Source organism: Tachypleus tridentatus, chromosome 2 (genome assembly GCF_004210375.1).
Source record: "Tachypleus tridentatus isolate NWPU-2018 chromosome 2, ASM421037v1, whole genome shotgun sequence".
Classification (NCBI taxonomy): Eukaryota; Metazoa; Arthropoda; class Merostomata; order Xiphosura; family Limulidae; genus Tachypleus; species Tachypleus tridentatus.
Window position 1 is genome coordinate 152,083,099 of NC_134826.1, and position 24,291 is coordinate 152,107,389.

The 24,291-nt window shown below is 34.4% G+C and overlaps 3 protein-coding genes and 1 long non-coding RNA gene across 5 annotated transcripts in view; 2 read left to right on the forward strand and 2 right to left on the reverse strand.

The window, feature by feature from the left end:
- LOC143245377 (uncharacterized) overlaps nt 1–24,291 on the reverse strand; it is a 217,510-nt gene that overhangs the window by 128,049 nt on the left and 65,170 nt on the right. The gene's annotated exons all lie outside the window — the stretch shown is intronic.
- On the forward strand, nt 1,799–5,787 carry LOC143245375 (uncharacterized). The gene is made up of 3 exons (XM_076491642.1): nt 1,799–2,177; nt 4,140–4,226; nt 5,182–5,787. Exons 1-3 carry the CDS (start codon nt 1,967–1,969, stop codon nt 5,280–5,282), a joined length of 399 nt encoding a protein of 132 aa, XP_076347757.1. The 5' UTR covers nt 1,799–1,966; the 3' UTR covers nt 5,283–5,787.
- Nucleotides 8,819–15,008, reverse strand: LOC143245376 (uncharacterized). The gene is made up of 2 exons (XR_013025613.1): nt 14,687–15,008; nt 8,819–9,372 (listed from the first exon to the last, which is right to left on the reverse strand). It is a non-coding gene; the product is annotated as an uncharacterized LOC143245376 (long non-coding RNA).
- Nucleotides 15,522–18,681, forward strand: LOC143236768 (uncharacterized). The gene is made up of 2 exons (XM_076475313.1): nt 15,522–15,747; nt 18,237–18,681. The coding sequence occupies exons 1-2, from the start codon at nt 15,692–15,694 to the stop codon at nt 18,664–18,666; spliced, it is 486 nt and encodes a 161-aa protein (XP_076331428.1). The 5' UTR covers nt 15,522–15,691; the 3' UTR covers nt 18,667–18,681.

Here is a 24,291-nt window from a genome sequence, read left to right on the forward strand (position 1 = left end):
TTTCTGTGGTTAGTGCAGCACAGATTACGCCTTGTGCAGTTTATAATGCTGAAAGTCTGGTTTCTGTGGTTAGTGCAGCACAGATTACGCCTTGTGCAGTTTATAATGCTGAAAGTCTGGTTTCTGTGGTAAGTGTAGCACAGATTACGTCTTGTGTAGTTTATAATGCTGAAAGTCTGGTTTCTGTGGTAAGTGTAGCACAGATTACGTCTTGTGCAGTTTATAATGCTGAAAGTCTGGTTTCTGTGGTAAGTGTAGCACAGATTACGTCTTGTGCAGTTTATAATGCTGAAAGTCTGGTTTCTGTGGTAAGTGTAGCACAGATTACGTCTTGTGCAGTTTATAATGCTGAAAGTCTGGTTTCTGTGGTAAGTGTAGCACAGATTACGTCTTGTGCAGTTTATAATGCTGAAAGTCTGGTTTCTGTGGTAAGTGTAGCACAGATTACGTCTTGTGCAGTTTATAATGCTGAAAGTCTGGTTTCTGTGGTAAGTGTAGCACAGATTACGTCTTGTGCAGTTTATAATGCTGAAAGTCTGGTTTCTGTGGTAAGTGTAGCACAAGTCTGGTTTCTGTGGTAAGTGTAGCACAGATTACGCCTTGTGCAGTTTATAATGCTGAAAGTCTGGTTTCTGTGGTAAGTGTAGCACAGATTACGCCTTGTGCAGTTTATAATGCTGAAAGTCTGGTTTCTGTGGTAGGTGCAGCACAGATTACGTCTTGTGCAGTTTATAATGCTGAAAGTCTGGTTTCTGTGGTAAGTGCAGCACAGATTACGCCTTGTGCAGTTTATAATGCTGAAAGTCTGGTTTCTGTGGTAAGTGTAGCACAGATTACGCCTTGTGCAGTTTATAATGCTGAAAGTCTGGTTTCTGTGGTAAGTGTAGCACAGATTACGCCTTGTGCAGTTTATAATGCTGAAAGTCTGGTTTCTGTGGTAAGTGCAGCACAGATTACGTCTTGTGCAGTTTATAATGCTGAAAGTCTGGTTTCTGTGGTAAGTGCAGCACAGATTACGCCTTGTGCAGTTTATAATGCTGAAAGTCTGGTTTCTGTGGTAAGTGTAGCACAGATTACGCCTTGTGCAGTTTATAATGCTGAAAGTCTGGTTTCTGTGGTAAGTGTAGCACAGATTACGCCTTGTGCAGTTTATAATGCTGAAAGTCTGGTTTCTGTGGTAAGTGCAGCACAGATTACGCCTTGTGCAGTTTATAATGCTGAAAGTCTGGTTTCTGTGGTAAGTGCAGCACAGATTACGTCTTGTGCAGTTTATAATGCTGAAAGTCTGGTTTCTGTGGTAAGTGCAGCACAGATTACGCCTTGTGCAGTTTATAATGCTGAAAGTCTGGTTTCTGTGGTAAGTGCAGCACAGATTACGCCTTGTGCAGTTTATAATGCTGAAAGTCTGGTTTCTGTGGTAAGTGTAGCACAGATTACGCCTTGTGCAGTTTATAATGCTGAAAGTCTGGTTTCTGTGGTAAGTGTAGCACAGATTACGCCTTGTGCAGTTTATAATGCTGAAAGTCTGGTTTCTGTGGTAAGTGCAGCACAGATTACGTCTTGTGCAGTTTATAATGCTGAAAGTCTGGTTTCTGTGGTAAGTGCAGCACAGATTACGCCTTGTGCAGTTTATAATGCTGAAAGTCTGGTTTCTGTGGTAAGTGCAGCACAGATTACGTCTTGTGCAGTTTATAATGCTGAAAGTCTGGTTTCTGTGGTAAGTGCAGCACAGATTACGTCTTGTGCAGTTTCGGGCTTAACAACAAACAAACATTTCCACAGGTTAAAGATCATTGAAGTAGAAATGTTCCTTCTGTATGATTAATAATAATAATAAAACATTTCCATATTTTAATACGGTTCTACTTATTTCAGGTCTCTAAGACCACCAGGTGGAGCCAGTAGTGATATTTTCAATACTTCTCACGATAACTGTTCTCCACGTCCCCTTGCGGCAAAGAACCACATGCAGTCTTGCATATTTAGCCAAGATAAAGATATCACTAATACGCCTTCATCGCAACAGAAGAGACAAAATCAAGAATGTGACAGTCAGAACCGACTTTTTGGATCTTCAGAAGAATATAGTTCACCAAGGAAAGTCGTTGATCGCCTAAAGTCCAATATATTTTCTGCAGATGAACCAATTACTCAGTCTCCGAATTCCAGAAAATGTGGTAAATAGAAAAATTCAATTAAAAACTTTTTGTTTTATGTTTACCATCAGGTTTAAAAAATACTTCTTTGTTAGTTTTTCTCTCTTAAAAATAAGTTACGATTTTAGTGGAGTTTTGCATGTTGAATTGCATTCTTTGGTTAATCTTAATATCCAAATGTAATATTCAACTAGGCCTGGATATTTATTACAATTTCATAATATTAAGTTATTGATAATAGGGTTTCAGCAATACATAACTTGTTTATTATCATAAAAATATATTGTTCCTTATAATTTATATTGAATGCAGCATGTAAATAAAACATTTGTATTCATCGAAAAGAAGCTTTATCATCAGGTTACTCGTCAGCATGGAACTCTTTGTTTAATTACACTTAACATTTCTCACAGTCAGATGGTTGGTTTCAGTAGATAAAACTTCCCGCTAGAAAAACGTAAACTAATTTCGATTTATAGGGATTATTCTAATTAATTTTACCGCAAAGCTACACAGTATGCTTCTACTCTCTATTCACCATCGGGAATTGAATCCCAGATGTTAACGCAGCAAGTACGCACATTTACTGGAAGAACAAACTAAATTAAGTACCTTAACAACATTAATCCGGTTAAATGGTAAAAAGATTTTTATTACATGAGAATGATGTTTCACAGTTAATGAAACGATGAGTGCAATCAAGTTAATAAATATTATATATGAATTATATAACAAACAAATATTGTAATAGAACGACTTGGTAGTGAGAGTGCAAAATAAAGTAAATTTATAAATCGTGATTGTATTAATTTAAAAAAAAAAACATTTGAGATGTGATTAAATTACTTTTCAGCCAATTATAATAAGTTTCTCCCTTCCTTTCTAATTGGTAGTTTTAGATTAGGGTTAACTCTACTTGAACCCTAGAGGTCGCTGCCCTGGCTTTTTGGGACATTTATTGCATGAAGTACTCTTTACGTTCAACTTACTAAAGATAAGCTCGAACTCAATCGGTTACGTATGATTAAGCCTAATAATCTCTAAAGTTAGACGTTTTTTTGTGCATTTCTTTTAAGTTTGGGATTCTATTTAAATTCAGTGGTGGCGCCAAGGGGGATCTTGAGTCCCCAAATGAGCCAAGCCCCCCAATATTTTTACCTACATACATTCATAAAATATGGAAAACACAATTCGTCGTTGTTGCTTAACAATTAACTTCAAAGAGACATAGATCCGTAGAACTCAACGTCTTCATTAAGACGGAAGTATGTGTCATGCATCCCATAGCAACATACTGAATGCACTGAAATTCATGCGCTGTATTGCTGCTCCCTGTGTAATACCATTCTATCTTGAGCTTTGACGAAGATTAGACAACCACTTTGATTTCAAGTTACAACAGAATAGGTGCATTGTTTTGAAGTAATATTGACTATACACACAACATGATAAAAGATAGTTAGCCTGATAGTGACCTTACTTTTCCTCAGAGTGTATTAACTTCACATGGGATAATTCATTTCTGCTATGTAAACTATGTCTCTATGTTATATTTCTTTTGATTTGTAGCTTTACTCTTAATGATATATTAAATGTTCAACCTAAGCTAATCTTGATTTTCTTTATTATTATGTATTACCTTAGGTGGAATTTAGGTGAGCTTCCTCTTTTACATATACGCATATTTTCATAAACAGATTATTTCTAATTTGTAATAATGAATTATTAATCAGAGTATGAGTTTCCAATGAAAACTGCATTGAAAACGCAGTTTAAAATAGCACACCTTTCTAAAATGTATCTTGGTATTTATATTATTATAATTTACTCCATATTGATGGTATTTTGGGAAGCCCCTCCACAGTTTACCTCATCCCCCCCCCCCAAACGAGAATATCCTGGCGCTGCCACTGTTTAAATTTTTATATTATAATATTGTTTGATTCTTGATTGTTCACTCTTCGTTATGCTTTCTTTAATTAGGTTCAACTCGTCGTAACCCAATTACCGGCGAAGAAGAAACAGAAGATGACATTAAGAAAAATGGACGAAACAATGATACTGAAGAAGGTGAGAATCAATTAAAGATGTAGATTATTTTCATTCATCAAAATTTGCACAAGAAAGGGTACTCAAAGATTTAAACTAACACTCTAACCCTAATTAATTTTACAACCAATACAGAATGCTGAAATTACAAGAGTTGATTGTTTGTGACAGACGAAATCCAACTGTGATTTATCTTATTAAAAATAGTTTAAGTACACTTGTATGCGTGTTACAAAAATATTAGATTAGAGTATATTTAATCTTAGTACAATTTTATATTATTGTTTCTTCAACTGATACGTAACTCAGTTAAGTTTATTATACGAGGTGTAGTTCCACAGAGTTTCCGAAAGTGTTCTATTCCAAAAATAAATAAAACCAATCTTCCGCAGGATCTCCGAAAGGTTTCTGTTCCAAAAATGAATAAAACCAAACTTCCGCAGGGCCTTCAAAAGGGTTCTGTTCCAAAAATAAATAAAACTAAACTTCTGCAGGGTTTCTGAAACGGTCCTGTTTCGAAAATAAATAAAACCGAACTTAAAGATTAACATATATTTCTATTTATTGCTTTTGAAGTTCATATGTCGTACTGTGTTGTAGTGTACAGAGTGCATAATTTTTCTTGTGATTCATGGCATACCCACGTTTTACTGATAGTACAAATTGTAATGTTTAAGCGTCCCTTATGTGAAGTAAATTTAAAACTTGTCTACTGACTGCTTGACAGACAACATGCTACTGTACTATGGTGCGAGTGGTTAAACGGATGACCCCTCCAGGTGACCTTCAACTCCATTTCAGGAAAATACCATCTTTTAGCACGTTTGCTTTGTTTAGAGGATGGTTTATATATAATGTAGCATCATTTTACTTTGTAACGTGGCTTGCTATTGACTAACGTTAATTTACCACAACGATTTTCGTCTCAAGTGGAAAACACAATCAATAGCATAATATATCTGTTGTATTTTCACAGATTTAGCAAATCGGGATTCTGATATGAAATTAGCGACGCCTGAGAAATTGAAAGTACGAACTAGGATCCCACCAGGTGGCCTATCATCCGGAATATTTTAGAAAGGGAATTATTCCTATTTACTGAAAGAGAGAACCGGAGTTAAATCTGTTGAAGTATTATATGATATTTGAAACAGTGGTTGATAGTTTCAAGTTATAAATAGTTCAAGAACTAAGAATTTTGTTTTTACAGTGTACTTTTATTCAGGGTCTTACAGTTTAATTAAATGGTGGTTAATAATACTAACACCTAATGTGACGTTCATAACAGAAAACCACTATGTTTTCTTATCTTGCAGAGAGAATGAAAATCTGATGTATTTGTTTCACTTGCACAGATTTTAGAAAACATTCTCTAAGAAATGTGTTCAAACTTTCTGATATAATAATTTAATTACACCAAAAGTTTGGAAATTACAAGTTTGGCATTTTGGAATATGATTCCAGTGTTTCGTAGTTTTGATGTGTCTATTTTATTTCGTGTTTTTCTCATAATTTTCTTCCAGTTCTAGAGAACTGTATAATATTAACTTTTAATATGTTTTATAAATTTTTTGTTTGAGCACTTTTAGTTTTTGTCGTTTCTTAAAAAATTGTGGGTTGCTTCACTTTTCGAAATAAAATATTTTCAAAAAGGAAACAGTCAAATTCTGTTCATTTTAGTTTTGGGCTTTGAAGAAATTTCCAAAAGAAATGAATCATGATGTATTACATTAATATTTTTTGTTATTCCTGTTTCAATGTTAATGTTATATTTAGACTGGTGAAACAGACAGTTCACTTGAAACACCAAAAATAAAATAAGTTTAAAAACCATAAAATACATTCAAAACCCAGAATACACACCCCTCGCCCAATTGATGTCAGAAAATTTATAAACACGTATATAGAATAATTATATAAATAAATCATTCAAATGTCAAAGGACACAGGAATACTAATAACATCTGTTTTAAAATGGCGTTTGAATAATTCGACACCCAATTAATTACTGGAATTTGGAGAACTCCCCTTTTATCAGTATAGTGAGTTGCTATGTTGACATACAAACAATATACTTAATGAGTTGCTATGTCGACATACAAACAATATACTTAATGAGTTGCTATGTCGACATACAAACAATATACTTAATGAGTTGCCATGTTGACATACAAACAATATACTTAATGAGTTGCGAGTTGTTTGCTATATTGATGTCCAAGTTGATGATAGGTTTTACAGTTAGTACTTGAAAACCTACAAGAGTTTTAGCTTCTCATTCCACAAGAAAATCATATTTTACAGGAACAAATAGGAAAGACAATTCATCACTTTACTTGGTATAGAATAAATGTAAAAATCATGTTTGTTGGGAACTCTATAAGGCTTATACACTCATGTTCTAGTTTAATTCCAGCTCATGTTTTGTTTTAAATCATTTCACATAAGCCTTGTTATGGATTACTTCTCGAAATACACACACATCTTAAAATATAACAGTTTTCAGATATTATTGTTCTATATCTTGATACAAAACATTGTGTCGTTCTTATGAACAAGTAAGATTACCTTGACAATAGTTATGTGATTTTTAATAATTATATTAACAAATTGTTAAGTATTCCTAATGAGAATACTTTCTTAACTTATTGAATTGTAAGGAACGACTGTTCAGACCCTTTAACAAAGTATTCATTATTAAAACACACTACTAACAATGTATTCATTATTATAAATATTTCATATAACAATATATTTAATATTAAAAGTACTACTAACAATATATTCAATATTAAAAGTACTACTAACAATATATTCAATATTAAAAGTACTACTAACAATATATTCAATATTAAAAGTACCACTAACAATATATTCAATATTAAGAGTACTACTAATAGTGTATCAAGTATTAAATATTTGATGGTCCCTCCCATAATGTACAGTATTGGTGATCTAGAAGAACTGCTGCTGATGGTCCCTCCCATAATGTACAGTATTGGTGATCTAGAAGAACTGCTGCTGATGGTCCCTTCCCTAATGTACAGTATTGGTGATGTAGAAGAACTGCAGCTGATGGTCCCTCCCATAATGTACAGTATTGGTGATGTACAAGAACTGCTGCTGCTAGTTCCCCCATAATGTGCAGTACTGGTGATGTAGAACTGCTGCTGATGGTCCCTCCCATAATGTACAGTATTGGTGATGTAGAAGAACTGCTGCTGATGGTCCCTCCCATAATGCACAGTATTGGTGATGTAGAAGAACTGCTGCTGATGGTCCCTCCCATAATGCACAGTATTGGTGATCTAGAAGAACTGCTGCTGATGGTCCCTCCCATAATGTACAGTATTGGTGATGTAGAAGAACTGCTGCTGATGGTCCCTCCCATAATGTACAGTATTGGTGATGTAGAAGAATTGATGCTTATAGACTTCGTACTACATGTTACTATCCCAAAATTTCGAGCGTGTTTTGTGAAATATCTTTTGAAAGCCTTGATGGATGCTACTATCTATCAAGTTTAACTTGTTTATATCACATACCTTCGTCTTGAATAATACCATTAGAATGATAATAGGCTAATAAACACAATGTATTAAATTTCTGTTGGAAGGACAACTTGGTGTTCTGAACACTGTGGATTTTTATTTTCTTTATAGTCCCGCCCTTGACACTTGCACCTGATGGCTCGTTCTAAACTGACTGTAAAAGGCAGGCCGAAACGGAAATTGCTTCATAATTTGATTAATGCTGGTTTGGTTTGCTTCGAATTTCGCGTAAAGCTACATGAGAGCTATCTGCGTTAGCCATCCATAATTTAGTAATGTAAGACAAGAGGGAAAGCAGCTAGTCATCACCATCCACCGCCACTCTTTTACCAACGAATAGTGGGATTAGTTGTAACATTATAACACCCCCACGGGTGAAAGGGCGAGCATGTTTGGTATGACAGGGATTTGAATCCGCGACCCTCGGATTAAGAGTCGAGTGCCATAACCAGCCTGCCATGCCAGGTCCGATTAATGCTAAAACAGTTGTCTCTTTCAGATGATTATGAGGTTGATGCCTTCTACGATACTGACAATCACGTGATGTTACATCAGGAAACTAGTAAAGCTGATGTCTTCCACGGTACAAAATGTTAAATGTTGTTTCAAGGTTGATTTCTCAATCATTTAATCACTACCTAGCTTTCCGTACCTTTTTGGAAATGCGGAAAATTCGGTATCCACATTTCTTCTTATTGACAAAAACCTTGTCATTAATTTACACTTTAAATTCAGTTCACTTTGGTTTTGTTCAATGGTGTTAAATGCAGTTCCAGTATTGCTAATAGCGAATAAGTGTAATAAAACGAGTGTAATAAAATATGCTATTAACGTCTGAGAAGTTATGGAATAAAATGTTGATAAAACACCATGTTCATGACAAAACGTATTCAAATCAACACATCTACAAATATGCACCATGTTCATGACAAAACGTACCGAAATAAACACATTTGTATATATGCACCATGTTCATGACAAAACGTATTGAAATAAACACATCTACATATATGCACCATGTTCATGACAAAGTGTATTGAAATAAACACATTTACAGACAGCTTTTCCTGAAAAGAAGTAGAGATTTTAATTGTCCAAATAAATACAACAGTATCTTTGATTCACTTCACACAAAGTATTTTTTGTCACAAACCTCCTAATGATCCTCACTTATTTTTCACAATTCGTTTAAATTATAGTCTGAAGGGTTGGAAAGTGAATCCTGTAGCTATAAGTAATATGGTGGGGTTAGTTGTTGTTGGACGGCATTACGTAGCTCTAGCTGGCACATTATCAAACAGGCATCTGGTCTTTAATCCAGTATCCCATATGTATTGGAGTATTTATCTCCTCTTTTCATATCAGATTGGCCCTGGCATGGCAAAATGTGTTAAGGCGTTCGACTCGTAATCCGAGGGTCGCGGGTTCGAACTCCGGTCGCACCAAACATGCTCGTCCTCCCAGCCGTTGGGGCGTTATAATGTGACGGTCAATCCCACTATTCGTTGGTAAAAGAGTAGCCCAAGAGTTGGCGGTGGGTGGTGATGACTAGCTGCCTTCCCTCTAGTCTTACACTGCTAAATTAGGGACGGCTAGCGCAGATAGCCCTCGAGTAGCTTTGCGCGAAATTAAAAAACAAACAAACATATCAAATTGTGGCTTCTTTGTACAAGATCAACATTCGTTCATTTATAAACATATATTTGTACTAATGCAATTTTGTACACAAAATCAAAAACAAACAAACATATCAAATTGTGGCTTCTTTGTACAAGATCAACATTCGTTCATTTATAAACATATATTTGTACTAATGCAATTTTGTACACAGTTTGAATTCTCAAATACATATATTTGTAAATATAGGTAATCCTGGCTTCATGTTTTTAGCTCTGTGTATCAATATTTAAGATACTAGCATCTTATGTACAATTCAGTTTCTGTTATCTTTCTCACTCTTCCGTTGGTTCAGAGGGAAGTTTGAGGGCTTACAACTCTAAAACTTTGACTTCCAAACCAACAATTCGTAGAGCACGGATTGCTCATTTAGTTTAAGAATAATCTATTCAATCTTACGCTATACTCTTCAAACGCGTCTCTGTGTTACTAGTTTGTAATTATTTGAAACAAGTTCTTCAAATTGTAAGCATCAAGTCATTGTTTTAAAATCTACATAACACTCTCACGCTGTGTATTTCTCGGTAAATCTCAACAATAAACATTCCTTACATTAAATCATTGCGTACTAGGTATTAAACTAAATAAATACACTGTTAAATAATGATGGTTAATTAGCAGTGACCGAATGTCATGTTATCCAAACATCTCAAATATTTTAGGTACGTAATGGTGAGTAAAGGACTAACCAAAGTTTTCTGTTAGGTTGTGCGGCTAGTGCCATCTATTTACAATATTTTTAATGCAATTAGGCATACAACTTGCGTCAAATTGAACGTAACGTATAACAAACGTTACTAATGAAATAAATTAATTGGTTATTTTTTACGTGGGGTGGACTTGCCATTAATTTATTAACTAGTCCAAAATAGCTCACTGAATGATAGACGACGTTCAAATGAAAGCTAAAATGTGAATTGCAAGGTTGCAATTGGGCTTTTGCAAGGATTGGATCTAGAATTTTTGCAATGTAAGCCCTCAACTTACAATCGAGCCATCAGGAAGAATTAATTACGTTTAAAAATCAGTTAACAAATAAAGAACATTCGTTGAAGTAATAACAAAATATCAAATTAGATGTACAAAATTAATATAATACATTTACTAATTTGTTTACAGAAAATTAACACTATTATCCATAGTAAAGTACTCATACCATAACAAGATGATGTTGTACTTGAACTGAACACTGAACTACAAGGGATACAATTTGTGTTTTTTTAGATTTTCACTGACACTGATTTCAGTGAAAAATCTATTGATGTAATAATAAATAACAGAAACTACCAATATATGCATATTTTTTTTCTTTGCATTAGTACACTTTGTAACTTACAATAATAATTATTAATTTTAACATTAGCCATGACATGTAAGTTGGTTCATAAACAGCTTTCTGATACTCTTATCTTTTTAATTATGAATAGAAGTTTGATCTCTTTATCTAGAACTGCCAACATTCATATCAGTTTCCATAATTCTGGTGTAAAATCCATATCCCAATGAAAAATATAACATAAGACACAGTAGTGGCTGCACATTTTGGACATAGAAACGTTTGGTTCCTCAGCCCTATAAAACCATTTTATCAGCAATTTTCACAGATGGCTAAGGTCACCCAACAAAGCTAATTTGCTGCTGTGGAATGGATAAAGTGTGGTACCTGTGTGGATAAAAACATTCATACTACTTTGTACAGTTGACCCTCTAAACTCTGTATCCTTATGACTGAATGCTACCAAGAAGCGTGTTTATTTAGCAATAAAATGTGCTTTGTTTTAGGTCAAAAGGTCAAGCTCTTTAACATAGTACATTATTTTGTTCTTAACAACCTCTGTAGTACATTCAATCTTCTGAATACAGTCTCCTTGACTCACAGACTGAGTGTCACAGCCTACATCATCAGAAATTGGTCTGCACATAAAATGTTACTTAAGATGAATTTGATTTAAGCCTTCCAAATTCTAGTTCTTGATAAAACATAAAACATTACTAAAAGATGAATTACAAAACATAATACAAACATAATATTTTTTTAAAAAAGAAATTAATGGAACAACATAATTCCTTCACAGAACAAAATTCTGTTATAATAACAGCTTTAAATTTGTAGCATAAACTATTAGAAAGCTAAGTTGTATCAACCTTTCCTCTTATACTGTAAAATACTACAACTGAATCAAAGTTAATAAAAAACAAGCCAAATAAAACTAATGTTAATAGAATACAAAAGATTTCTCAGGAGTCTAACTAAAAACACTATTTCTGTAATATAACTAACTTTAGAATATCAGATATATTTTTCTAATGACAGGATAACCTGTCTGTGATCTAAATAAATTCATTCGAAGTTTATCTAAGAGAAAGGATAAGTTACTTTTACAGTAAGGATAACTCATCCCTGGTCAGGCTATAATATTTTTGAACTCATGAAAGGGTAAGCTGTATTTTCAGGCATGATAATCCATATCTTTTCAAGACATTTTTGAAATAATGAAAAGGTAAACTGTGTGTAGATCCTGGATAACCCAAAATGCTTAATTAACTAAGTACACATTAAAGTTTTTATAAAAATAATACTCATACAAAGACTGAATAAATATCTAAATAAATTACATGCAGCATCATTAATGTGTACATGCAGAGAATATTCTATCATTCTTTCCATTGTATGGAGCTAATTCTTCCATGTCATTAGTGGATGTAATTTTCAACACTATGGTAATGTTTCACTGATCTCTGTTGACAATTGAATGAGCCAGGGTGAGAATAGTTATCATACTTTAGAATTCCCATATACATGTACCAAGGGTATGTCATAAGGGTTCTGCCTGAATGAACATACCTATCAAATGTAGGGTCTGAAATAACTGTCATGGTACTTTATGCAGTTTATTAACAATATAGAAACAAGGTAGTGTATGGTACCAGTATATACTACAATAAATCAATTTACTACACATATAAACCTTGATAAAAAACTGAATGTTACACTATATATTAAGTGTTATTCACATGCCATGGCCCAAAAAGCATAGAATATTGTCTGTAGAGCAGTAAACGTTTTACAGGACAGACTTGAAATGCTCCCCAAACACTGTCAAGTACACCTAAATTGTGAGAATGAGACAGGTAAAATTGGAAAGAAAACAGCAGAACACCTAAACCCAATGATACTGATGTTAAGTATCTTTGTTTATGCAATGATACTGATGTTAAGTATCTTTATTTAAGCAGTCTTCAACACAGATTTTAATTCTCTTATTTTTATTAATTGCAACACATTCTTTGTATGACCAGTTGTGTATTAAAGGTGAGGATTTTTTATTAAATTTTATACTTATTGAAGGGAGGAACACCTTATTAAGTTTCAAAATTTAGAAAATGAAGTTTCTTGTTTTTGAAAAAGCTTAACATAAAATTGAAAAACGTTTGAGTTAGAAATTGTATAAAGAGATCAGAACTGTTAGTAACAAGTATGCTGTTGAAATAATCATGGAACACTGTAACTGTATGGAGTTACGTTGTGGGAAAGAGAGGTTCCTTGATGTGGTTAAGGATGATCTTTTATAACAGATAGTTACTGTAAGTGAAAAGAAACTGGAGCTTAAAACCATGATATTTGGCTAAGATAATCAAAGAGTACAAGCTGTTCTTCTCCTTTCACTCATAAGACTTTATAAAAGAGGACTGATAGGATAAAGGCATTTGATTTCTGTGTTAATTTCTGAAGACAACAGAATTAGAGGACAAGTCTTTGACTTTAGAAAAATCGACAGACTATACCCAATTAAGGCAGTTTAATTTTTCATTATGATGAGAAACCAGCTTGAAAAAAAATGTATTCTCAATATGTATGGGTATTAAAACTTTAATTAAAACAAAGTACAGAATAATGTTTCGACCTTCTTAGATCATCTTTAGGTTAACAAAGTTAACCAAAGAAGGTCAAAATGTTTTTCTGTGCTTTATTTTAATTAAAGTGCTAATACCCACACTGACCTTATTGAGAACACTGTTTAATTTTTCAAAAAGTGTGAATATTTTATGAAATGAGTAGCCACCAACAAAAGTGGAAAACAGCAGGTTAGAAAGAGTGTACAAGGGGAATTGACAACTTCCTGAAAAATAAGTATTGGACTTGTTGTTGTATCATTGATATCTTTAGACCACTCACTAGTTTCCTCAATACTGGATGATTATTTGTGTTATCACTATTTTTCAAAAAAATTGTAGGATATAACTAATGCAGGAAATTTAAGTTTGGTTTTTGTATCTAGTAACTTGACCCCAAGGTATTCTACTGCTAACATCGTTTTACATAGGTTTACATATACACATAATATTTGACCTCTTTTAAAACCAATAATCTTTATTTTTTCTTAAGATACGAATGGCACGTAAATGCCTCCTCCCCTCCCTTTTCTGCAGTTAGTGTACATTCATTATTAACACTATGGTATATTAGCATGCAGGGGCGTAGATTCTGGGGTGATGGAGGGTATACATCCCTCCTTCATTTTAGGTGGGAGTATGGTGCATACAATAATTCCCCCCTACAGTTTGGTCTGTTGAATTATTTTATTGCATCACAGGCCTACAAATTGTGTGTTTGTTCTTGTGATTCTCGTGTTCTTACCAATCGAATTACATAATTAGGCCTACATGTAGGCTTTTTCAGTAGCCGAAATGTACATCTCTAATACAGGCGTACTTCTAAGCTTTTCGATCTAAGCGATAGTTCGTAACTTCGTTAAGTATCAGTCAGTATGCCTAAGTATACATCCAAGTATCGTGGCAACAAGATTACTCTGTGACTGCATGTTTACAGCTTTCAGGTTCACGTAATCAGAGATTACCAATTTGTAAATTGAACAGTCCACATAAGTGGTTGCAAAAATCACCCCCCCCCCCAATCGGGTGTAAAAAAATCCACGCCCCTGTTAGCATGGCTTCCTTTTTTTTTACCCACTTTCATACAAGGCTAATCAATGTACCACTTTGTATACAAGAACTTCAATTTATGAAATAAATCACTAAAACATAACTTAAAATAGCTTACACATAATAAGTATTTCCCATTAAAATAGTTCTGATATAGTTAATGGTATTCAATGAATAGAAAACTTAAGATGAATATAATTTAACCATAAAAAAACTTGAAAAAAGCAAATTGTACTATCACCACAAATAAATATATAAATACACGTTAATGACTCATCATAAGTCAAAATTAATTTCAATTTAATTTACCTGGTCCGTAAATTGTATTCCTTTTGTGACTTCAAAAAGGTTTCCGTTTACTGCAATACAAATCCTTCCCTCAGGATCGGTACCGTAACATTTCTTAACCCCTCCGAGTGTCGTATCTTTTTTTTCTTTTTTTTTTTTCCATCGGCGTAAATTCTTGAGGTTTTGTAGAGGGAGGAGTTCAGTTTTTAGTCCATAAAACCACAAAGTGTGAGATTGAAAGGATTTAAGAAAAACTCTGTCACGGCCAAACCAAATGCTGGCTAGAGTTTTATTTGCTTTATTACCATATTTTCGTTGGAGTATTTGAGACTCCAGTTTTCTCACAGCCACATGCTGGGCAAACGAAAAATAAATTGAATTATAATTAAAATAAGAAATTCAGATTTGCCTTGTGTATCTAAAGTGAAAATATAAAATGTTCAAGAATTTCCATCGGTTATGTAGTAGAAATATCAAAGCTTTAAATAGTTTATGTATCAACAATGTTATTTTTTATTGTGTTATTTAGGTCACAAAAATATGAAATAAAATATTATTTTGTTGCAATAGTGGGAAGATGGCGATGCGAATACAAGATGATTTCATGACTTTAATTACAAATAGAGTAGGAAAATCCAATTTGTCTGATATATTTAAATTAAAAATAGAAACTTTTAAGCATTTTCATTGGTCATATAAAAATATTAAACTCTTAAATAGTTTATGTATGAACGATATTATTATAAACGCGTAATTTAGATTACAGAAAAATATAAAATCAAATATTATTTTATTTTACTTTAACAGTCGAAAGATGGCGTTGTTAAACCAGATGATTTCATGATTCGTATTAAGTACTCGCGAAAAGTGTTAGAAATCACTGCGCAGTAGGCCTAGTAGTCTAAATTTGTAATAATTGTTCAATGAAAAAAACATTTATATAATTTGAAATATTAATTTTTCTTAATTAATTAATTGCGCATTCTTTCAAACCTGCCTCACAATTTAACTGATAGATCAACATTAATGGATTCTGAAGACAGTGAAAACCCATCTTGTGCTATTGATGATACTGCAGCAAGGTAACCTGAAAATTAATGTTAAATTAAAAAATATAATTAAAAAGTTAAATAAAAATAGTAAACATTAAATTCATACGTTACTATACTTATTGAAAACTTGTGGCTGATAATTTGAAAACCAATGTGAAGGATTTATTAAAGGTTAGTAAAATTGGAATTGAATATTTGGAGAAGGTGGCCAAGAATTTCTTTGAAGACCGATTCTTTATCACACGATATCACTTTGGGTGTCTGGGGTTTTCGTTATTTTTTATTTTAAAAAACAAAATGTTTTCACAACAGAAGATATTAGCAATGTACTTAATCCCAAACATTCTATGGAAAATAATAGAATTTATCTGAATCATTTAGATATTATTGTTAATCCCTTATTGGTAAGTAGAAAGATTTAAAAAAGTGAAAAGAGATAAAGAACCAGGGTTTTAAAGGAGGCTAGATACAAGATATGTGAACCTATCTTCTAGTTTTTTGTTAGGTCAGTAGGTAATTGGTGCCTGAGGATTGGATAATTACCAATGTTACTGACTTGCTCCTCTTTTGAAGGGGGTAATAAGCATTACCCCATAAATTATAAACCAAGAGCATGATTAAAGAAGTTTTTGCAAAACAATTTATTAAATCAGAAAGCCAGCATAGATTCACCAAAGAAAATAGAAATCTTGCCCTACCAATCTGTTTTTTCTTTCTTATTGTTACTTATCTGTATGATGGAAAGAGTATGCATTCATTGCACATCAGTTTTTAAAAGCTTTTGATAAGGTGCCACATGATATTTGCTAATAAATTATAACAGTATAGGTTGGGGAAGCACTACTTAATTGGCAGTCCTCTGAATTAATGATGGCTTTTTGGTAAAACCATCAGGAATGTTGTGGTATTTTTAAAGAATGCTAAGTGTGTTAGCCCATTTTGTTAGAAGATAAACTTGGAATTGTTTTACTGCATTAGTTGCTCATTAGGATTGTATATAAAATAAAATATCTGGTAAATAACAAAAATATTTAAAAATTCAATGACCTCGCATTATGTAATTTGGAATTTCAGTTGTGGCTGAATTTAGTGGATTGATGAAACAGATGGCAGTGAACTTCAATTTATAAAAGTTTGTATTGTAGTTTAAAATGTTTAGGTCTGTTTTCCTGGATATATTTGAGAGATTCCGTAAAATTCTGCCATTCTTTAATGGACACACCATTTATAATTTGCTGGCTTATAGCCTTTGCCCTTTATTAGTTTAATTAATGAAACATTTATTTCAATGGCCACAATCACAAAGTCTCTTCAGTGCAGCTTCTGACCATTCATCATCTTTACCAACATCAAAGACATCCTCTACAATACTGGGGAATCTATTGTATTTCTTTCTGGTAACAACCCATCTCATTGCTTTGGTGATGTTTGTAATAGGAGTTAATCTCTTGATATCCATCAGTTCTTTGTTGTGCTACCTATTATATCTTTTCATCTGCATCATTACTTTGGCCCTAAAATTCTTTATAAAACTATTCTTAGAAACCTTGACTTAAATGAAGTGAAAGGCTGTGTTTGTTGTCTATTAAACATTCCAGTGTCATTATTAAAGTTCCATCAGTCTGAGGCTCCACTTGAGATCTATGAACAATTAATATTTTTACATAATAGAGTTATTAGTTCTATTCTGATCTTATATTTATCAAGGTTTGGGACTAGTATAGATTGCATCTGAAATAAAAGTGTGTAGCTATATTTCTAGTAAAGGCAGCTTTGTTTCTTCTAACAGGGTGATTGGCATGTGGAATGTTTTCTTATCAATTGTAATAGAGGTGAATAGGAAGTTGAAGAAGGTGGAAATCAATGATTTCATGAAAAGTTAAAATTTACACCCACCCTTTATCTCAAGGACTGGTGTGAAATGACAGTCTTAAAACACCAAACGGTTCTTTGTTGTTCTTATGTTAAATACCATTTCAGTTAACCTATTTTTAATTTAGCCAATGTAAATATTCATAATATTTGAAAATTGAAATTCTGTAGGTAAGGGAGAGCAGAATTTCACACTTTGAAGAATAATAAACACGTGTACGTGAACTGTGACCTTGGAAAGTGACATTAGGAAAAGTGGAGGTTGCCATGTCATAAATGTATACTAATCTACTTCACTGTAAATATAACCTGTTACATTCTTGTTTCTATAAATGTATTCAGTAAACTTTATCTAAGACCACATACATTTACTGTATCATCAGACAGACCATTCTTTTTGTAATTGTGTCATGAAGTGGTTTGAACATTAAAATTTGCACTTTGGTTTTCAAAGCTTAAATACACAGTGTTATAGAATAATGTTTTTCATATTGTCAATGTGAAGGATTATTTGATCCATTGTATAACTTACAAAAGCATACATGAAGTGATATTGCTTAGAATGGCAGAACCCCAAAAGATAATTAGTTAATTCTGTTTAAAAGTTTAATTGAAAGTAAAAGTTTAGAGATGTTTTACTTTACTAGGAAACGTGCTGCTGTCAAGAAACTGATTGAACAGTATTATTATCAGCTGACAAAAGGATGTAGAAATCCGAGTTGTGCAAATGAATTTTGTGCTTCAAGTGGAAAAGTAAAAGAATTTACTCCTGATGAAGCAGCAGCCCAGGCTCTACAACTGTTCATGAGAAAAGCTGACCTTTGTGGAGCTAATCCTTCAAAAATGTCCAAACTACCAAACCAGGGAATGTCTGAGTCTGTTAGTAAAAGGTTTGGTCAGTACCAAGAAGATAATAAAAATGAAAAGTCTTCAAGAACAAATAACCATATCCCTTATGATGAAGACATAAGCTGTGATAGAGTTCATTCTAGTGTTGAAGAAAGCCCAATGGAGATTGTCTCACCTACACATCCCCTCACGTCAATCACAAATCCAGGTAATGATTCAAATGTATAAAATTTGTACAGATTGTATGTACTGCTGAAATGATGCACAGTCAGTCAGATTTTAATACACGTGTACTTTTAATTTTTGTTGTGATACAAAGATTGTTAGAAAATGCATATCATTAGAACGTATTAAGTGTCAGTAGGTCTTTATTCTGTATTGTATTAATGTTTTTGCATTTTCATTTGACTAAGAAATTTTTTATAACATGAAAGCAGGAAAGTGGAATTTGTTTACCAATCAAATATTCTTTGTCTTTCTCCAGTTTCTTTTTGAAGTATGTAAAATTTCCCATCACCTTATCTTCCAGAATAGCTTAATACTTAACACATCTGTCTATCAGACTTACATGCTTCTAGTGGTGCAAAAACCCTCATATAAAAACCACGTGTTTAATGTGACCTGTGCTAGCACTTGATGAAATTGTCATGCAATATCAACTCTCCACCAATAGGAGGGTATGACAAACTGTCTTTGTACAGTATCCTCCCCTAAATATTTGTGCTCAAAATGACATCATTCCTTTTCTAGTATTGTCTTAAACAGGTGTTTTTTTAGAATTATTGATAAATTTCATGAGATGTGTGATATTTTACAGAATTTAAAATTTGTTATGGGCTGTCTCATGCATACAGGGGCTTTTTCTCCCATTCTGATGTTCTTTTTTCCCAGTTTGAAAATGACCAGGATAACAATTATTTTGACAATCTGTTTCCAGGATTTGCTGTAGGTACTTTACCTCTGAAGGAATGTCCATACTTTTCTGCTTCTCTATTGACATGATTTTTCAGTCATCTTCTTTCCCTGTGTCTTTCAATCCATACTTTTCTGCTTCTCTATTGACATGATTTTTCAGTCATCTTCTTTCCCTATGTCTTTCAATCTATACTTTTCTGCTTCTCTATTGACATGATTTTTCAGTCATCTTCTTTCCCTGTGTCTTTCAATCCATACTTTTCTGCTTCTCTATTGACATGATTTTTCAGTCATCTTCTTTCCCTGTGTCTTTCAATCCATACTTTTCTGCTTCTCTATTGACATGATTTTTCAGTCATCTTCTTTCCCTGTGTCTTTCAATCCATACTTTTCTGCTTCTCTATTGACATGATTTTTCAGTCATCTTCTTTCCCTGTGTCTTTCAATCCATACTTTTCTGCTTCTCTATTGACATGATTTTTCAGTCATCTTCTTTCCCTGTGTCTTTCAATCCATACTTTTCTGCTTCTCTATTGACATGATTTTTCAGTCATCTTCTTTCCCTGTGGCTTTCAATCCATACTTTTCTGCTTCTCTATTGACATGATTTTTCAGTCATCTTCTTTCCTGTGTCTTTCAATCCATACTTTTCTGCTTCTCTATTGACATGATTTTTCAGTCATCTTCTTTCCCTATGTCTTTCAATCCATACTTTTCTGCTTCTCTATTGACATGATTTTTCAGTCATCTTCTTTCCCTGTGTCTTTCAATCCATACTTTTCTGCTTCTCTATTGACATGATTTTTCAGTCATCTTCTTTCCCTGTGTCTTTCAATCCATACTTTTCTGCTTCTCTATTGACATGATTTTTCAGTCATCTTCTTTCCCTGTGTCTTTCAATCCATACTTTTCTGCTTCTCTATTGACATGATTTTTCAGTCATCTTCTTTCCCTGTGTCTTTCAATCCATACTTTTCTGCTTCTCTATTGACATGATTTTTCAGTCATCTTCTTTCCCTGTGTCTTTCAATCCATACTTTTCTGCTTCTCTATTGACATGATTTTCAGTCATCTTCTTTTCCTGTGTCTTTCAATCCATACTTTTCTGCTTCTCTATTGACATGATTTTTCAGTCATCTTCTTTCCCTGTGTCTTTCAATCCATACTTTTCTGCTTCTCTATTGACATGATTTTTCAGTCATCTTCTTTCCCTGTGTCTTTCAATCCATACTTTTCTGCTTCTCTATTGACATGATTTTTTCAGTCATCTTCTTTCCCTATGTCTTTCAATCCATACTTTTCTGCTTCTCTATTGACATGATTTTTCAGTCATCTTCTTTCCCTGTGTCTTTCAATCCATACTTTTCTGCTTCTCTATTGACATGATTTTTCAGTCATTTTCTTTCCCTGTGTCTTTCAATCCATACTTTTCTGCTTCTCTATTGACATGATTTTTCAGTCATCTTCTTTCCCTGTGTCTTTCAATCCATACTTTTCTGCTTCTCTATTGACATGATTTTTCAGTCATCTTCTTTCCCTGTGTCTTTCAAATCCTCATTTTTTACTCCACAACACTCAAACTCAAAATAACTTTTTGTTTCTTTTTTTTCTTGATATTAAGGTCCATACAAACTCATTTGTTGAACAACTGCACATCTATACTCGCATGTCTGCTTGACTCTTGTACTGGCATACAGCCATACCTTAATCCCATTCCTCTGGAACATACTTTTAGTTGCTTGAGTGAATGGAACACTTAACCTTTGTTTTATTTTCTGTTATCCAAAGTTCATGCTTTCTTCTCTTTTTCCCCCTTGTGTGGATTCCTGTCTGTGGGGAGGGGACCTCCTAAGGAAGGTTCTGTTCTTTTAGTTGACCTCCTCTGGGATCTCACATGTTTGTGAAGTGACCTGTGAATGGGAGGAAACTATACTGGTGGTTGAGAGGTCCAACCCTAACAAACCACTTTCTGTAGATGGGCAGCCTTGGGGTGACCCCCCCTAGGGTCAGTTGGCTGGTCCACTTGGGCTAGGGTCAACCAAGTACCAGTGTTGGATATTCTCAACAGGTGTTGTGGACATTGTATCTGATGCTGGTGTTTGGGAATAGTGCTCACGAAACCCTCGCATTGCTGCAGTGTCCTTGTTTGGCATTGTAGTGCATCCCCTCTTAGAACTCTATGGTGGGTGGGGTGAGTGGGCACTGAAATTTCCTTTTTTTTATTATAGATCCCCCAAATAAAAACTTAAATAAAATAGTGAAGAAACGGTTCATAGGTAGAGGACCACATCTTGAAGATTCTGAAAAGCAACCTGTACCTCATTTTCTTATATTACATTCTCTTTCAGATAAACCTTTAGGACAGATGTCTTCTTTTTTCATTCAGAAGGGACTTGCTGGCTCTCTAAAGTCAGCAAAGAAGCTTTGCTCTGGTGACATATTGGTGGAAGCATCCACATCAGAACACAGTGAACTCATCTTACATTCAAAGGCAATTTGTGACATACCAATTGACATTACACCCTATGCTACTTTGAATTCATCATGAGAAGTTATTGTTCAGAGGAATTTGAAGAACATCCCTAAGTCAGAGATTCTTGCCGATTTCTCCACCCAAGGAGTTTTTTCAGTGAGGCGTATCTCCACTCTCTAAGATGGAATTATGATGCCGACCAATGTTCTCATTTTATCATTTACATCACTGCGTTCACCTGCCATCATCAAGGCAGGTTATCTTAATTGCAAAGTAGAGCTGTACATTCCAAATTCTCTTGGATGTTTCTAGTGTCAACAGTTTGGTCACTCAAAGACATCATGTTGTGATTACAAGGACCAAGCCTACAAGTATGAAATAGACCTTCATTATGTTAATTGTAGTAGCTCTCACCCAACCTACTTTTGTTGTTGCCCTAAATGGTTGGAAGAAAAAGAGGTGTAGTGTTTGAAGACAATTCAAAACATTACTTTCCATGAGGCTTGAAGTTACTGTCCACCACTTCATCTCGGACGCAGTGTGCCTGACTTCGTTTCACTACTACAGTGGGAGTGCAGATGGATCTCCCTGTACCTCCAAAAGAATCATTCTCAAACCATATGAAATGTCTTTTGACCTCCATGGATAAAATAGTTGATGAATCGGTGTCAACACCCATCTGTATCCCTTACATTCATTCCAGCAAATCCCAAGATCCACTTCCTTTGATTCTGGGTAGGAGTATTTCCTCAGGTACATCTTCTTTTTCCACTTCAAGATGCAGAACAATCATTTGTTCACGTCCTCAGTCACTGGAATCCTCTTCCAATGACAGAGACCTGCTCAATCGACCCAGGACAGGATCCATGGAGGTTGACAGACCTCTCTTGAATAAAAAAAATAAAGAAAAAGGACGTTGTATACAGAAGGGCTCTTCACCCAATTTGGCTACACATAAATAAAGTTGCCACTTTGATACAACAGAACTGTGAAGGTTTACATTCTAATCTGGATGACATCAAAGCACTTATTGTTTCCCACCATCCTGTATTTTTTTTGTTACAGGAAACATTTCTGAAAGCTGTCGATACAGTCACCTTTTTGCAGTGTTCTTTGTACAGAAATGACAGGTGATGGATGAGTGCATGGAGGGGTGGCACTATTGGTTAATCAGACCTTGATGCTCTTGTTGAACAATTGCCATCTTCCTTTGTAATCCTGAAGGACTTTAATGCAGATAATCTCCTGTGTGGAGGTACTGATATTAATTAGAGGGGTAGCTCCATAGAGTATATGCTCTCAGATCGTAACCTTTCTCTTTTCATTCTGATTCTTGTTTTCATGCATCTGGTCAGTCCTTTACTGATATTGATTTTTCAATTTGCTCCCCTTCACTATTCTCCCACTTTTCATAGAGGGTTAACAATAACCAACGAGGAAGTGATAATTTTCCTATAATCTTGAGAAAGAGTGGCTGTGGTCAGTGCCAACTGACCTGAGTGCTCCAGTGGAAGCTGGATCAAGACAACTGGTCCTCTTTCACTGCTCTCACAGAACCTGATCCTGCCATTGTCTGTAAGCCATCAATAGACAACAGCATGGCAACAGTGACTGAACATATTATACAGGCAGCTGCTTAATGTATTCCTAAAACCTCGACATATTTTCCATGATATCATCATCATCCATGGTGGAATCCTGTCTGCCACATGGCACGGAAGGCTCAAATACAGGCCTGAGATACTTTCCTTAGGTATACCACGCTTGTAAATCACATCGCCTTCCAGCAGACCTGTGTACATGCACGGCAGGTAAGACGTCAAAGCCAGAAGGAATCTTGGATTAAGTTCACAACCAGCATCTCTTTTACCACTAGTTCCAAAGTCATATGGGATAAGATTTGAAAATTCTGTGGGCAGTATAATTCTGTCCCCTTCTTGATCTTGCTTTCTGATGGCCAGGAAGATGGAATATCAATGATACTCTAGGTGAAAGCTTTCACCATTTATTTAACACTCCTGCTTCATCCTCCACCTTCTTAGCCATCAATACTATGGGAGAGTGTTCAACTTTTTCCATTGAAGCTGATTTTCTCTATGACTATAATCACCCCTTTACAATGGTGGAACTTAAACTGGCCTTTCATTGCTCTGGCAGTACATCGGTCAGACCTGATAATGTACACTACAAGATGATGCTCCATATACCTCCTGCTTCTGTTGCTATTCTTCTGATTGTTTTTTAACCAGATGTGGCAGGAGAATGTTTTCTTGATGACTGGTGCCAGGCTATTGCCCTACCTTTCTCTAAGTCTGGGAAGGATCCCAAGATTCCTTTGAACTGTTGTCCAATTGCATTGTGATCTGTCTCTGTAAGACCTTAGAGAGGATTGTTAATGCTCATTTTGTTTGGTTCCTTGAATCAAACAAACTTCTCTTGCCCAACCAGTGTGGGCTCTGGACGAC